Here is a 16989-nt window from a genome sequence, read left to right as displayed (position 1 = left end):
AGGTGGGAGTGTGTCTGGCAGGTTTGAGTACTACCAAGGAGGCCAGTGTGGCTTGGTCAGAGTTGGGGAGGAGAGGAGTACAAGAAGAGGGCATAGAGGTAATGAACCAGACCCCTTAGGGCCACATGTAAGGGCACGGACCCTGGTAACTGGCCAGATTACATTTCATCTTCAAACGTTTAATGAACACCTATTACATGGTAGGTAAGACCATGCAAGCTCTTGGCTTTCGTGTGGCTTACAACATACATGTGGAAGGGAATGTCTGCTGTTCTTATCTGCATAGCATCCAGCCCACCTGCTAGTAACAGCATCATAAGTGTTTTTCAGGGAGTCTGGTTTTCAGCACATCCTATCTGTGTAGTTATGAGGAAGCTGACCCTAACACCAGGGTGACTGGTTCCAGCCAGGTCAAGAAGAGTGTTGTCTGGGACTTGGCCAGAACTACTGGGAAAGAGGTAGTCTCTATTTGCTGGGGTTACGAGCTGGCAGGATGTTGGTCTTGTGCTGTTAGGGGGCCATTTTTGCCACTGCAAATGAAAGAAAACTGAGTTCTGCTGACATTGCTTGAGCCCCTTGATTCAGCCGCACCTGAAGCCAATAAAGCCCTGAACGTTTTGGTTATAAAAGACAATGAATTCACTTTTCTGCTTGTCAGCTTAAGTTGAGTTTCTGTTACTTATAACTGAATGGAAACTGATTTGACAGCAATTACGGGCACATCATACATGCTGTGCTAAAAAGTGGGGATCTGAAGACACAGTCACTATCCCTGCACTTGAGAAGCTACAGTCTAGTTGGGGAGACAGAGAAGTAAAGAGACAATAAAACATCTAGTGGTAAATGCTGTAAGAGGGGCAAGTGCAGGGTGCTAAGGGAGCACACAGGAAGGATGCCTAACCCAGGACAGTCAAGGAAAGCTTCCTGGAGGTGGAGACATCCAGGATAAGACCTGAAGGCTAAGTGAGAATTAGCTGGGCAAATGGATGGCAAATGAGAACAGCATTCCTGCTGGAAGGAACAGCACAGACAAAGGTCCAGAGTTTCTTGGTGCAACTGCAAAGCTGCAGCCTAAAATATAAACTTGAGAATCTCAGAGCTGGAGGTGAAAAGATCTAGAAGGGTCTGAAGCCGGCCCGTAGAATTTGGGCTTCATTCTGTACGCGAGACACCAGACAGCCAGATCGACAGAGACTAAGCAGCTCATACGAATGACCAGAATGGGCTGGGTCTAACAGGGCCTTGCTGTCTCTCATTCTCTAACTCCTGCTGCGAGAAATATTTAACTTTCCTCTTGACTCTTCCTAGAAAGACAACAGTGCAAGGGAGAGTAATGATGACTGATACCTGGCCCTCGGCAATAGGGAGTAGTGGGGACTGTGGCAATCTGGAGCCCACCGGCCCCACTGAGCGGGGCAGCTCCAGCCAAGTGATGCCATCTGGGACTGTGGGTACCTCATGGCCAGACCTTCTGATTTTTTTAAAGAGAACCCAGAAATCTGAATTTTTCTTTTTTTTAAAGGTTTTATTTATTTATTTGACAGATCACAGGTAGGCAGAGAGGCAGGCAGAGAGAGAGGAGGAGGAGGAAGCAGGCTCCCTGCTGAGCAGAGAGCCCAATGCGGGGCTCGATCCCAGGACCCTGGGATCATGACCTGAGCTGAAGGCAGAGGCTTTAACCCACTGAGCCACCCAGGTGCCCCAGAAATCTGAATTTTTTTTTTTAAGATTTTATTTGTTTATTTGACAGAGAGAGATCACAGGTAGACAGAGAGGCAGGCAGAGAGAGAGAGGGAAGCAGGCTCCCTGCTGAGCAGAGAGCCCAATGCGGGACTCGATCCCAGGACCCTGAGATCATGACCTGAGCTGAAGGCAGCGGCTTAACCCACTGAGCCACCCAGGCGCCCCCAGAAATCTGAATTTTTTATGTGAAATCTCCCAATTTTATTTTTTAAAAAGATTTATTTATTTATTTGAGAGAGAGAGTGCGCATGTGCACACATGAGCAGGGGTAGGGGCAGAGGGAGGGAGAATCTCAAGCAGATTCCCTGCTGAGTGTGGGGTTTGATCTCACAACCTGAGCCAAAACCAATATTTGGAGGCTCGATCAACAGAGTCACCCAGGCGCCCCGTGAAATCTCCCAATTTTAAATGCTGGCAACTAATTTAAAAAATGCAACAAAAAGGGGCGCCTGGGTGGCTCAGTAGGTTAAAGCCTCTGCCTTCAGCTCAGGCCCTGATTCCGGGGTCCTGGGATCAAGCCCCGCATCAGGCTCTCGGCTCAGCAGGGAGCCTGCTTCCTCTCCCTCTCTCTCTGCCTGCCTCTCTGCCTACTTGTGATCTCTGTCTGTCAAATAAATAAATAAAATCTAAAAAAGAAACAACACAGTTACTAAAAAAAAATGCAACAAAAAATATGGTTGAGAGTCACTGGTGGCCTGTGGACCCCTTACCTTCCGCAGCATGATGTCTGGAATAGGGAAGAAATGGGTTTGAGTGAAGGTCTGAACACTGGTCCGAGAAGTGAGGGCCTTGTGATTGGCTGTCGTGTGCTCTGGTGGCCTTGGCACTCAGAATGGCCTTTGGAGCTCTTGGGTCTGACTGCTTCTCTGACCCTTACTAGCTTGGCTTTCTGGGGCAGTGTCCTTCTGGGTAGAATGGGGATCACCCCATCTGCCTTTGTGGGTTTGTCTTGAGGAACAAGGGGATGACTCATGACCCAGTATCAGGTACATGGGGGGAGGGATTTTATCTCTATACTTGAAGGCTTCTGGGTATGGTTATATGCTACAAACTGAAAGTTACCATAAAAGTAAATTTTTTTTTTTTTTTTTTTTTTTTTTTTAGCTTTTACACACATAAATCTGACAACGAACGAAATGAACCAATTCCTCGAAAACCACAAACTCCCAAAACTCGCCCCAGGTGAACTAGCAGCAAGCATTAAAAGGATCGAAGTCACGGTTAAAAACCTCCTGAAGAACAGAATCTCCAGGTCCACATGGTTTCACTGGAGAATTCTACCAAACAGTTCAAGAAAAATTAGCACCAATTCTCCATAGTCTCTTCCAGAAAACAGAAGATGATGCCTCCCAACTCATTTTATAAGGTCAGTGTTACCTTGACCCAAAACCCGATGAAGAAATTATTTAAAAAAACAAAACAAAACCAACTCCTCAAATGGTCTTTTGAGGTCTGTGGGGCAGGAATATTATTCCGATTTTACAGATGAGCAAACCCCTCTCTCGTTCCTACATATTTTCATCAGCTCAAAAGAAAACCCCATACCCACAAGGCTGTTGCTTCCTGTCCGTCCGTCCATCCCCCCAGGCCCTGGTAACCTCCTGCCTGTGTTCCGTCAGTACAGATTTACAGATTCTGGATGTTTTGTAGAAATGGAACCACACAACGCATGACGTATGCATTGGGCTTCTTACACGTAGTGCAACGTTTTTAGGGTCTGTCCGTGTCGTAGCACAGATCAGCACACCATGCATTTTTATGGCTGAAAAACATTCTATTGTACGAACAAACATCCCAAGATGTGTTTATCCATTCATCCGTTGATGGACATTTCCAAAGAAATTCTACAACTGCATATTTCTACTTTGAACTAGGCCCCGTGGGGGGGCTTGGGTCAGAGCATTCCCCCTCGGGCATCAGAAGGACCTATAAGTTTACTCATTCACAGAGGAAGTGGGGGAACAGGCAGGGTGGGGGGAACTTCCTAATTCCCTGTCAAAGTCAACCCCCAACACAACCGTGCGGACACCTTCCTGCCATTCACCGAGTGACACCCTCATCCCCAGAGGCTCACAGCAATTCCAGCGATCTTGGAACAGCTCAAGAGCCCTATTGTTGGAAAATAAGTACCATAAAAAGTGCAGGTGGGGCAAGGGGGAAGGCTGCTTCTCAACCTGCTAGTTAAGCATAAGGGAAAATTGTTCCCATTATTTAGGTTCTCAGGGTGCCTGGGATTTTTTTTCATGCCTTATCATTGTGAGCACCAACCCCTATATTTACAGAAGACAAAGAGCTTCTCGCTGGAGCCCAACTGACAATCTGTTGCAGGTTTTGCATAGATCTAAATCCCCCTTATTATTATTACTTTTTTTTTTTCAGATCCCCTTCAGCATTCACGGAAAGGTAGAACTAAAGGGAACAACAAAACAAAACAAAAAGTTGGCGAAAGAAGTCTTGGGAAGCGGTCGGCATCTGCTAAATTTGTGGGCGGAAAATCAGGGGCTTAACCAGCTTGAAAAGCCGCAACCTAAGTTGATTCTACAAGGAAATGGTCCCCTCTCCAGGCAGCAGAGAGCACAGGGCTTCAAAGAAAGTCCCTGCTAATGAGCACTTTTCTGACAACCCCAAACCATCTCTAAAATACATTTTATGTTGGAAATAATCCTTTAATGCCCTAAAATACATAAGCAGAGGCACTTGGCATGGAGACCCACTTGCTCAGGGAAGTGCTATTATAGGGGATTACCTCTACAAAGGGTACTACCCCCTGTCCACGGCCCCTCCAACTGTCATTCACCTCTAGGACATCCTTCAGAGCGTTTCCAACCTCTTCCTCACCCACCCCCGCCAGAACGACAACCACAGATGCTTCGCTTCTGGCCCTAATGGATGGAGTGGAGCTGCCCGCAAAGTCGCCATCCCCGGTCCCACAAAGAAAATAATCACCGCTCTCTCAAAGGCCAATCTAAGCCCTCATTTCTTTATTAGCCACAAAGACTAAATACCTTTCACTTAACTGAAAAGAGAGCTGGAGGGGGAAAAACAAAGATTTAAATACAAGGTTTAACCCCCAGTGGGGGAAAGAAATCTCCGACTTCCTCAGAAAATCCTTTCCAAATTGTATTCATCTTGACTTAATCCACATCTACCGAGTGAATTAGGCAGTATTTATTTTGAAAATCTATTTTATAGAGTTCCAAGGACTCTGTTTTCCTTGGGCAGGGCTGACTGCCTTTCAGAGCTGGAGGCCACTGCGAGGGCCCCGCCAGGACTTTAAACTTCCAAGGTGCTAGCCTCACATGGCTAACACAGAGTCAATAAACACAGCTGAGCCCAGAGAAATTGGAAGGTTTTCTCATTAAAGAAATAAAATAAACAGATGTCCTTAAGCACTTTGGCTTGTGTTTGTCAAAGGATGGAAAGCGCTGGATGTCTGAGCGGCAGAAGCGAATTAGAGCTGCATCTCAAGGTAGACAGGGTAAAAAGAAAGAGAAGGAAAGAATCCGTGGGCCTCTGAATTAACTAATAGTCCTCCAGGGAGGGCACTTTTGATTTGAACCGTAGCAACTTCTACAAATAGTTTTTAACTGCTGGGTCATAAAACCGGGTTTTTTTTTATTTCTTCTCAGTCTGTAAAGCGGTAACGGACAGGCTCAGCCATGTATCGCCGACTGGATCTGATTGAATCCTGATGGCACCGCGCTGGGTATTGGATTCCGGAATCCGAGCCGGAATCACGTAATGACACCCTCTGAGGAGTGGGGGAGGGCTGTGGCTGGTGGGAAGGGGCAGAGGAGCTGTGGTTGGGGGGAGGCTATGGGCCAAGAGCCCAGATCTGGCCAGGCTCGCTCTACCCAGCTTCTTCCAGACGCACAAAGACGCTGGTGGGCGGGCCGGATCTTTGAGAAAAGTTGTCACTAAGTGAGTTCATGGCTTATGTCTTGCGGCACAGACTGATGTGTAAAGGAATTACCTTGTGAGTCAAGTTTAAATGTCCATTCTGGTTCAGCACATCTGGAACCCGAGACTCTGCATTTCTAACAGCTCCCTGCTGATGGCGGGCCCCGGACCACACTTCTCATTGCTAGGAGGGCTTATGGGACAACAGGGTTCTGCTGATGAGGACTTCCCCATTCCTGAAATCGGAGGAAGTCTGAACACTCGGACCTCCTTGGAATCTTTGTCTCCTTGGAAGCAGCCCCTGATCCTGGGATGCTGGTGCGAGCAGTTTAGCTGGGAAGAGACCCTAGAAGCATGGGTGGCACAGTAGAGAAGTGGGGGCCGGGGAAGGAACTCAACACCCGCGCGCGTCAGTGAGGGGGTCACTGCTGTGTGTAACTGGGGACATCTGGGAGACTGTGAAGAACCCCCCAGAGTTTCACAGGTCCTGGCAGAGGGAAGCCATCGTGCCCACAGGAATGGGGAGGGCTACGGGGACAGGACGGGGTGTTCACAGTGCCGCTAGAACGAAAATTCCGTCCTTGCCACCTCATGATGATGACAGTGATGTGACTCTATCGCCAGGTAATCCCAGCTAGAGAGGAACCACAGCAGTAGGCGCTGTGACAAGCTCCGTGGGGCTCTGAGCCCTCTGAGGGGGTTTAGACCTCATCAGGAAGGGCGGAGAGCCCTGGGTGCAAGACACTGGGTGGGGAGCCCAGCTTCCCTTCCAGCTGCTGGAGGAGGCGGAGCTGGGGCAGGTGGCAAGGGTTTACATACTCTGAGTGAAGAGTACCCGCCATGACAGCGTGCCTAGACAGATGCTCCTGAGGACGGAGACGGCCTGCGCTTCTGAGAGGATGCTAAAGGCACAGTTTAGAATGAACTGACAAAGCTTCAAGGCCCCTGGAGGGAACCAGGGGCCAGTGATCTCTGCCCCCACACATCCTACACACTCCGGGAATAACCTGGCATTGGTGGGTCACAAAGGTAAGTGTCTCCTGGGACAAAGGAGGGGAAGAGCTCCATAGTCCACTGCCCAGGGGGCTGAGCGGCACCTGAGGGCATATATCCTGTTAGAGGTCCCCACTCTTCGAAAGCTCAGGATTGCTGTTGCCAGACCTCCCCAGTTTTCAAGAGAAGTGAGACATCCAGATTTTTATGTAAAATATCCAGATTTAAAAATAATGCCAAGGCGCACAGGTGGCTCAGTTGATTAAGCATTGGACTCTCAGTTTTGGCTCAGATCATGTTCTCAGGGTCATGGGATTGGCCCCGTGTTGGGCTCTGTGCTGGGCATGGAACCCACTTAGGATTCTTTCTCACCCTCTCTCCACACACGTGTGCTCTCTCTCTCTCAAAAAAAAAAAAAAAAAAAAAAGGAGATATAGGGCGCCTGGGTGGCTCAGCCGGTTAAGCATCTGCCTTTGGCTCAGGTCATAATCCCAGGGTCCTGGGATCAAGCCCTGCATTGGGCTCCCTGCTCAGCAGGGAGCCTACTTCTCCCTCTCCCCTTGCTCCTCCCCCCTGCTCATGGTCTCTCTCTCTCCCTCTCCGTCAAATAAGAAAATAAATAAAATCTTTTTTAAAAAAGAGATATGAGAAAATACTAGTAATGACTTGAGAGCTTCAAGAAATGCCAGGGGGCCAGACTAAACCTGTCTTTAGGCCACATTTGGCCCTGCATTATCGGTTTGAAACCTTGAATCTTTTCAGATTCAGCAAGGCATGCCCCCCTAAAGGTGCCACGTGGACAGAAACCCTGGACAGGACTCTGCTCAGGCAGGCATCAAGGGTCACCTGGCTCCAGCCCAGGTCCCCCACCTGCCAAAATGTCCCTGGCCGCTAGCCTGCCTAGATGGGCCCCTTGCACAATACTCAACGGCCTTCGCTGAGCCCCTGCTGTGGGCCAAGCTCTGGGTGAGGCTAGGCCAGGCTGGCACCTAGCGTCTCGGCCCCAGAGAGATGCTGACAAGCCCTTGTCTTGTCATGTGTGCGGACATCTGTTCCCTCGAGGGCAGGCGCCCTGGAATCTCACTTCTGCAGAGCTTGCAATCGCTCGCACTTAAAACTCCCTGCCCGCAAGCTATTAATTTATTTGTTTATTCAACAAATATTTGTCAAGCAGATGTACTGGGCACTGCTGGGTGCCAGGGGATGAAGCTATGAACACATCAGATCCAGTCCGTGCGTCCTTGGAGTTCACGGTCACGTAGAAGAGTTCACCCTAGCGGCTTTTCCTTTTTACCCTGAGAACATTCACATGGATCGCCGGGGATGCCGCGCAGATGCGTGGTTGGGAGCACTGGGCTGCACCCTGGCTTTCATCCCGTCCAAGCTGGGCGACTACGGCTGAATTCCCCCCACCTCTCTGAGCATCAGTTTCTCCAGAAATGGTTGTAAGAGGAGCAGCCATGCCTTACAGGCTTGTGGTGTAGATTCAGTGAGACAGAACATGCAAAAAACCTCGAGAGTCCCTGCGGGTTGCCTGTCACAGTGTGGTCTGTGCGGGTGGGCAGGTGGGGCAGCCTGGGTGTTCTCCTCGTGCGGAAGGCAGAGAAGGTTAACGTGGAATCCCGGGCAGTGGTTAGGGGCAGGGGCTTCTCACCTGCGGCTCTATGGATGTTTGGGGTCAGATCGATCTCTGTGGGGCGGGGGCCGCCTGTGCGTTGCGGGACGTCTCCCCAGCATCCCTGGCCTCCAGCCACTAGAGGCCAGGAGCACCCCTCTAAGTTGTGAAAACCCAAAATGGCTGTGGCATTGCCAAATGTCCCTTGGGGGCCAGGTCACCTCCAGTTGAGAGACACCGAGTCAGAACACTGCTGTTGGCTGTATGGTGACGCGGAAGGATCCAAAACCACAGAGCAGAAGGAAAGAAGTGAGAAACACGGGGTATTTAAACAGCGATGTTTACAGATGTGACAGAAATGTACGCAAAAAATCCCAGTACGTATGTCACAGGAAGACAAGCAGAATCTACCACATTGAAACATGGGGTGATGAGGAGGAAGATCCAAATGGGCCTAAAGGGAAACACACGTTGTACCCCCGTGAAACAAGAGATGGGCTTTGCATGCACAAAGAGTATGAATAACTCAGCGTCTGCATGTGAGGTCCAACTTAAAAAATAATAGTGCTCACAGCAGAGCACTTGGCATAGAGCGCACTGTGCAAAAAAATAGGAGAATTTGTTCAAGAGGAATTTGCTAGTTGGCAACAGGGGGTGAATAGGTCAGGTCTCTTCAGAGGAAGACCCTAGACAGAAAATAGGACATCTCTGTATCCCAGTGCAGGAGAATGAGGAATCGTGTTGTGTTCTTCATCTGTGGTTGGTTTCGCCTCCAAAATATATCCAGGTTGCCACACTTCTCACTGCTCCACCGCTCCCACCCTAGTCCAAACAACCATCGTCTTTCAGCTGAACTGTTGCTGTAGCCTGCTCACTGGTCTCCCTGCTTCCACCCTTGCTCCCCTGTGCCCTACTCCCCAGGCGAGCAGCCCGAGGGATTCTTTAGAAATAGAATTCAGATCCTGTCCTTCTTCTACTCCCAGCCTCCATGGCTCCCACTTCAGAGAAAAAGCCTGGTGTATTATTACTCTCATCCTTGCTTGTTCTGCTCCAACTTCCTCGCTGTCCCTAAAACTCACCAGGCAAACTTCTGCCTCAGGACCTTTGCACTTGCTGTTCCCTCTGCTCTGCCACCAGATATCTATCTGTTCTCTACTTCCTTTAAGTCTTTTTTTTTTTTTTTAAAGATTTTGTTCATTTATTTGGGAGAGAGAGAGCATGATTTGTCGGGAGGGGCAGAGGGAGAGGGAGAAGCAGACTCTCTGCTGAGCAGGGAGCCTGACGGGGAGCTCAATCCCAGGGCCCTGAGATCATGACCTGAGCTGAAGGCAGACATTGAACTGACTGAGCCACCCGGGACCCCCCCTTTAAGTCTTTATTGAACATTCAGCTTCTCCATGAGGCCTCTTCTCAAATTTAATTTCAATCTCTCTCCCCTGAAATACCTGAAATTCTTCTAAGAACACCATCCACAAAGTGAAAAGACAACCCACTGAATGGGGAAAACATATCTGCAAATCACATATCTACCGTTGCAAAATGTTGCAAATCGTGTATGTGTATATATGTGTATATATATATATATATATATATATACACACATGTCATATAATTATACATATCATATATAATCATATATTTATATATATTTATAAATTATACATCTCTAAAATATATGTATATATCCAGAATATATGAAAAACTGGATACATATACACACATATATATACAGAATATATAAATATCTCTTAAAAGCCAATAAGAAAAAGACATAGACCAATTGAGAAATGGGCAAAGGATTTGAATAGCTATTTCTCTAAAGAGGAGACTACAAGTGGTGAATAAGCACAGGAAAACATCATTGGTCAATGTAATTAGTCATTAAGGCCATATGAATCAAAACTACCGGGAGATCCCACTACACACGGATTGGGAGGACTATAACTGAAAAGACATGCACAAGTGTTGGTGAGGAGGTGGAGAAACTGGAACCTTAAACACTGCTTAGAGGACCATAACATGGGGCAACAACTCTGAAGAACAGTCCAGCAGTTGGTAAAATGTTAAGCCTAGAATTCCTACAGGACCCAGCAATTCCACTCCTGGGTATATACCTAAGAGAACTGAAGACATATGTCCCTGCAAAAGCTCGTCCTCAGGTGCTTGCAGCAGCATTTTCCATAAAAGCCCCAAACCCAGCTGTCCCTCAACTCATGAAGGGACAGACAAAATGCAGTACAGTCCGTACAAGGGAGAATCACACAGCAATGAGAAGGGATGGAGTCCTGGTACCCAATACAGCACGGATGGATCTCGAAAACAGGATGCTAAGTGAAAGACGCTGGTCACAAAAGACCACGTACTGTCGAATTTATTTTTATAAGAACTGCTTAGAAAAGGCAAATCTATGGAGACCAAATGTAGATTAGTAGTGACCAGGGACTGGGGGAAACAGGGGGTGACCGCTGAGGGACACGGAGTTTCTTTTTGGGGTGATGACAATATTCTAAAATTAGACGGTGGTGATGGTTGCATGACTCTAGAGATCCTAAAAACCAGTGATTTGTACAGACTGAAATGTCCAGGTAGAGCACATGGATTCTATCACCAGAAAGCTGTTATTAAAAAGACACACACCACTGGTCCTGGAGTTGAGTTTCCAATTGGTGCTGAGCGGCCTGGAAGGCAAGGCACAAGGGGAGGAGTTAGGGCCGACCTACAGGGCGGGGGTGGGAGGGCTGCTGATGAATCCCTCTTAGAGTCCTTTCCTGGCCACAGGAAAATAAAGACTCCTGACCACCTTGCATTTTCCTGATCCAGGATGGAAAAAATGGAGTTCAGGGACTGTTGGGAGTGAGGTGGGAGGAGGAGAGGTTAGGGAAGAGGCGGTGACTGCTGGCTGCTCAAGCTCTCCCAGGAATTTCTAATGGATCCACAAGATGAGGGAGGTACAGCTACCAAATGGGGATGCTCTGGCTCTGAGCACTGGGTAGGAAGAGATGGAAAGGAAGTGGAGAGATGACAGCCTCGAGCAGCACATGCCTCTGATTGGGAACAGGAAGAGAGCCCAGTTTCTGTTTGAAAATTCAAACACTCTGTTTTGAATCATTCCTTAATCATTTTAGCTCTGTTGGTCTTATTTCCCTAAGTAAACAGCAAGTTACCCCTTTGGCTGGGACCACAGTTGGTATGATTTCTGCTTTCTATGCAGTGCTCAGTGCAGTGGCCACAAGCAAAGAGCCATGGGGCCTTGGTGTGGATGTATAGGGTGTTTTGCCCTTCAGAACCCATTCTGGACCTCCATGGTGCTCACCCTCTTCTAGAAAGAGCATTTCAGTTTCCTTTGGGAAACATTCCTCCTCCATTCTGTACATTTAGTTGGGATGGAGCTGACCTGTTTCTTTACTCTCTCTGGGCATTGGCTCCTGATCTAGCATGGCTAATCAGAGCCACAGAAGTTGGGCCAATGAGATTCAAGCCTAGGATCTGTGCTTGAATTCCAGGAAGTAAGTCTTCTTCTTCAGTTGGGATTGCTGACAGGGAGTTGCTATATGAAGAAAGTCAGCTGAGGGATACAGAGAGACCAAGCCCTGAGAACACTGCTGGTGCTCCTGGATCCAGCCCAACCTGAATTCCAGATACCTCTGAGTTGTTCAATTACTGTGATCCAATAAATATCTTTATAGAGTAAATACTCCATGCTTCAAATTGACTTCTGCTTGATACAGGCTATTAATAATGAGCTTCACACAGCTATAGTTTCTAGGAAAAGCGCAAAGAGAAAGAGCTGTGGGCCAAAACTCAAGGCCATGTATTTTAGTTCTAAGGAGGGCATGTATTACATGGAGCACTGGTATTATATGCAAACAATGAATCATGGAACACTACATCAAAAAATAATGATGTACTATATGGTGACTAACATAACACAATAAAATAAAACAAAAGGGGCGCCTGGGTGGCTCAGTGGGTTAAAGCCTCTGCCTTTGGCTCCGGTCATGATCCCAGGGTCCTGGGATTGAGACCTGCATCGGGCTCTCTGCTCAGCAGGGAGCCTGCTTCCTCCTCTCTGTCTGCCTCTCTGCCTACTTGTGATCTCTGTCTGTCAAATAAATAAATAAAATAAAATAAAACAAAACAAAATGAATACCCTGACTATATCACCTCCCTGTGCCTCAGTTACTCTGTCTGCAAAATGGGGGCCACACTCTTATTCTTCTGGGTTCTCGATACTTCTCTGACTTCCAAGTTTATTGCTGTAGCCAAGATTTCTCTTTGGAGCTTTAGACCTACAAACATGATTGCCCTCTGGGATCTTTTTCCTCAACATTTTCCTCTTTCATTGTTCTTCCCTTTATTAGATGCAGATGGTACTTTGTGCTAGGAAACGCTAGCTGTCCTTGGATATCCACTCTTTTTTTCTCCCTCCAGAATAATAGAATTCCTGAATGTCAAAAGGCCATGTGACTGGACTACATTTCCCAGACTCCCTTGCAGCTACATGCAGCCACATGATCAAGTTTCAGCCAAAGGGATGTGAACAGAAATGCTATAGAGAGATTCTGAGTCTGGCCCTTAAGAGAGCAGGGGACAAATAAAAATAAAGTAAAATAAAGAGGGGTTAATTCTCTTTTTCCTGTTCCCCCTTCTCCCTGACTGGAACATACACATGGGGGTGAGCTAGGTTTTATCTTGCCAGCGAGGGTGATGTTCTGGGACGGCAGAGGACAAGTAGGGCCTCGGTGCCTCGTGCTGTGTAGCAGCCCTACCAGCTTGAGCTGCGGACACCTGCACTGTTATGAGGAAGAAATAAATGGTCTTGTATAAGCCATGGTTATTTTGGGTCTTTCTTGGGGTGCTTGGCTTTTGCAAATTAAAAAAAAAAAGCAAAACACCTCATTCCTCACCTAGGGGAGAGCTGGAGGAGGGAGCGGTGAATTCTAGAATTGGAGTGAATATGCACAGGGGACTTGGATGCTCCAAGAGCTTCTCATCTCAGTTTTCCCTGGGCATCCTGGGGGCTCCCGGGGAGGCAAGCGAGCCTGAAATATGACTCTTATTCTCTCCTGGGTGATCTTACTCTCTCTGGGCCTCAGTTTCTCCTTCTGTACTACGGAGACTATCTGGGCATGGTGATCTCCTAGGTCCTTCCAACTGTGACCTTCTGTGGTTCTGAAATTCTAGGACAGTTGGAACTCAGATGCCAGTGGGGCCAGGATGCTCCCATAAGTGGGTTAAACAGGCCAAGTGGGGGCTGTGGTTGGGCTGTAGAGAGGACACCCCCCCCACCCACTGAGGCCAGTCACTACTCAGCTCCCATTGATTGCTGCCACATGAGAATGTAGGATGGCCAGATTTTCTAATTTTTCAAGAAGAGCTGGAAATCTGGATTGTTTTGGTCTCTGCAATCTCCTGATTTTTAAATGTTGGCGACAAATTCACATTTTTTCAAACACTCTAGGGGCCAAACAAAAAATGTCTGCAGGCTGAATTTGGTCGTTGGCCACCAGCTAGGCATTTTTTGTTTTGATACTATTTCCCTTCCTTCCTTCCTTCAACAAATATTTATTTGAAGCCTTCTAAGTGGGGGGTACTGTTCTATGCACTGGGAATAAAGCAATGAACAAAACAGGGCAAAAAATGTGCCTGTCATCGTGTAGCTTTCATTCCAGCAGATCGTCCTGACTTACTCATGTAACAAATATTTATTGAGCAATTCTGGCCCAGGCACTGTTTGGCTGGGTAGGTAAAAAATTGTTCACAGCCCCTGCCCTCATGGTACGTATAGCCTAGAAGGGAGATAGATGGTGAGTGCGTAATAGAGATGAAAAACGCAGTAATAGCGAGAGTAGCAATTTAGATAAAGAGGAGTGGTTAGCTAAGTGCTCTTGAAGGAAGCTACATTTAAAATGGGAACTGGAAGTAAGATTTCGTCTAGTAAAAGAACATGCCAGAACATTCTAGATTACAGCAGAGGCTTCCGGTGTGCCTGTTTCCCATATCCCCTCAGCTGTGTCCGTTCCTGTACATGCAGAGGCTTTCAGTTGTGAGCACTGTGCTCTATGGCATTCTTGGGGCAGGCCAGAAGTGCAGGGAGGTAACAATCCAGCAGAAGCCCTCAGCCTATGATGGAAGGGAAGATGCAAATACATATCCCAGTATCCTCACTCGTCGGTGGTCCACTCGGAGGTATGTCCTACAGAGTCTCCCAGGGGCCCCAGGGACCTGCAGTGGTTAACAAATTTATGTAACGTGTATTGGCCACCTCCCCTCCCCCGTCTCTTTCCCACTCTACACCTGGTGCGTTCTAGGAGAAACCCAGCAGAGATTCGAGAGAATGTGGCCAGCTTTGAGGACAGAAAGTAATTTAGGATTAGTAGCGGGAAACGGGGCTGCAGAGGGGGGCAGGAGTTAGCCCATGAAGGGCCTTGGGAGGCTGGGATTAGCGTTTGTCCACGGAGAAGCCAGTGACCATTTTCCAGCAGGGAAGTGACATGACTCCCCTGGGCCTGGGCTGTGGGACGAGCCCTCTGGTGGCAGCTGTAAAGGGCAAGGTCCACAGCTGGCGGTGGAGGTGGCTCGGATTAGATGGTTGGATTAGGGTTGGAGAGAGGATCACGTGGCACGGGCTCAGAAAGGCTCTCTGGGCTTTGTCCCTGTCTTGAGGATGCCCAAAGTTCGGTTTCAGGAATGGTGGTGACACAGACACAAAGACCATCGCCGAGATTACACAGCCTTCCACAATCCCCGAGAGCCCAGCTGTTGCACGCAGCTGTAGGACCTCAGAGTGGGCTACCTCTAAAGGCGAGAAGGGGGAAGGCATGCGTTTTAGGGGGTGCGGGCTTTACCGGGCTGGTCAGAAAAGCCCTGACACCCAGACTAGCAGGTAACTCGCTACGGCAGCCCCTTTGGGATGGCCCCACTTTTTGCAATGTCTGCCAAGTCCACTCTGGTCTTTTTCGCAGCTCTGGACTCTGCCATCCTTTACCAAAGCTGTGCTCTGTCCAAGATCGCACGCCGGATTTCCCGCAGGCACTGCTAGACATATTAACGGCGTCCCTACGTGGCAAGAGATTTCTGCACCACCGACACCATTTTTATATTCTTTACAACATAATGGCAGATGATAAATCTATCTTGCTAATTACACATCCAGCTTGTTATAACCCCCATAAAAAACACGAGCAGCTGGAAAAGCCATGAGGTGATGTCAAATCATATTTCTGGTCTCTAAACAGAAACAGAAATATTTTCCAGGCGCTGGTGAGTCTCATGGTTCCTACCCATGCGTGGAAGCAGCTGCCGACAGGTCGCTCGCCTCGGAGATGACAGCTTGCCTGTTCTCTAAAGCTCTGCCTCGACACCCCCACCTGTCTCCCCAAAGAGACGGCCCCCACATGTGGTTTGCTGGGAAGCCAGCGGGGAGAATGCAGAGAACAGGCAGGCTGTGGGTGTGAGCAGCTGGGTTCACTTTTGCATGATGAGGGTGGTTTCAGTGATTCTTCCATTCACCACCGCTCAGCTGATAACATTTGCCCCAAATCCTGACTGGAGGGTTCCCTGTCATACTTTGTCTACGAGATGTCTGCAAAGCGGTTGCAAAGGTCCACGCTGGAACGGACAAATGCCTCCCCCTCATCTCAGAAAAACGGAAGGAAAATGGAATTCATCTGCCGGAGACACTAAGATAAACAACAGGGAACTAGAAAAATACTTTACCTCGCTTTTTAAGCTAAGATTACTGTTTTTGGCTGCCATGTATCCTCGCCCTCTTAGGAGGGGAGACAGCCGAAGGTTCTGAACTTATATCCCATCAAGTGAACGGTGAACACTTCATGTGTTGGAAGGAAGGCATGGGGGATGACAGAAGGGGAAGCTAATTAAATTTTCACATGTTGAGGGAACATTCCATAGGAGCTCTCAAACCCAGATTGACCTAGAGGGGCAGCTTTTGTTGGAGAAGCCGCCTCATAAACTGCCCCCACAATTCCCAGGACAAACGAGCTGGACAGACCGTCATGTTGAAAAAAAAACAAAAACAAAACCCAAAAAAACAAAAAAAAAAAAAAGAGACAGAGAGAGAAGAGACAAAATGGATTCTTACCTTCCCATATCTGGACGCAAATGTCCCGGTGAGTAAGGAGTGAAAAATAATTATCGTCTCATCCAAATCCCACACGAACACACGCTGTGATGAAAGGAAGGAAGAGAATGGAGACAAATGGACTCGCTTGCTTCTGACTTAATGTCTGCAGAAATTAATTCCCCGGGAGGAGAAAGAAATCTTGAAAAACATTATCTTTAAGTTATAAAACATGTGACTCACTGATGTGTCACTGGGTCCCCATCCAACCTTAGCCGTGTAAAGTGTATTCTGATGGCCAATTTTGGGCTCCTATCAACCCAGAGATGCCAGAACCAAGAAGCCTGTTCTTGCCTTCCACATAAAAGCTCAAAAATGGAGGAGCTCAGGCCAAAAACAACAATAAAAATCATATAACTCATTTGAAAAAATGAAGTACTACCTTTTTTGCATTCACCACTCACTGTAAGCCCAACTACTTCTCAATACTCCTGTTTTTTAGTAATGCCTTCTTTGCTTACCAGTTTGCCAACTTTAGATAATAGCTTTTGACTGAGCAATGCAAAAGATGAGAGTTTAACTCATTTCTCTAGGACTTTACATTTTTCACATATGTGAGCCCCGCTAGTTCCGAGACCATCCACTCTGGACACTC

At 47.8% G+C, this 16989-nt stretch overlaps 1 protein-coding gene across 2 annotated transcripts in view; it reads right to left on the bottom strand.

Moving 5' to 3' along the window:
• EYA2 (EYA transcriptional coactivator and phosphatase 2) overlaps positions 1-16989 on the bottom strand; it is a 270028-nt gene that overhangs the window by 71223 nt on the left and 181816 nt on the right. For both annotated transcript variants that reach the window (XM_047746704.1, XM_047746703.1), the window contains exon 9: positions 16356-16439. In XM_047746704.1, the coding sequence (XP_047602660.1) occupies positions 16356-16439 (84 nt within the window). The remainder of the gene's footprint in view (positions 1-16355; positions 16440-16989) is intronic.

This window comes from Lutra lutra, chromosome 9 (assembly GCF_902655055.1).
Source record: "Lutra lutra chromosome 9, mLutLut1.2, whole genome shotgun sequence".
Classification (NCBI taxonomy): domain Eukaryota; kingdom Metazoa; phylum Chordata; class Mammalia; order Carnivora; family Mustelidae; genus Lutra; species Lutra lutra.
The sequence above is the reverse complement of the archived record's forward strand: the minus strand, read 5'-3'. Positions and strand labels throughout refer to the sequence as shown.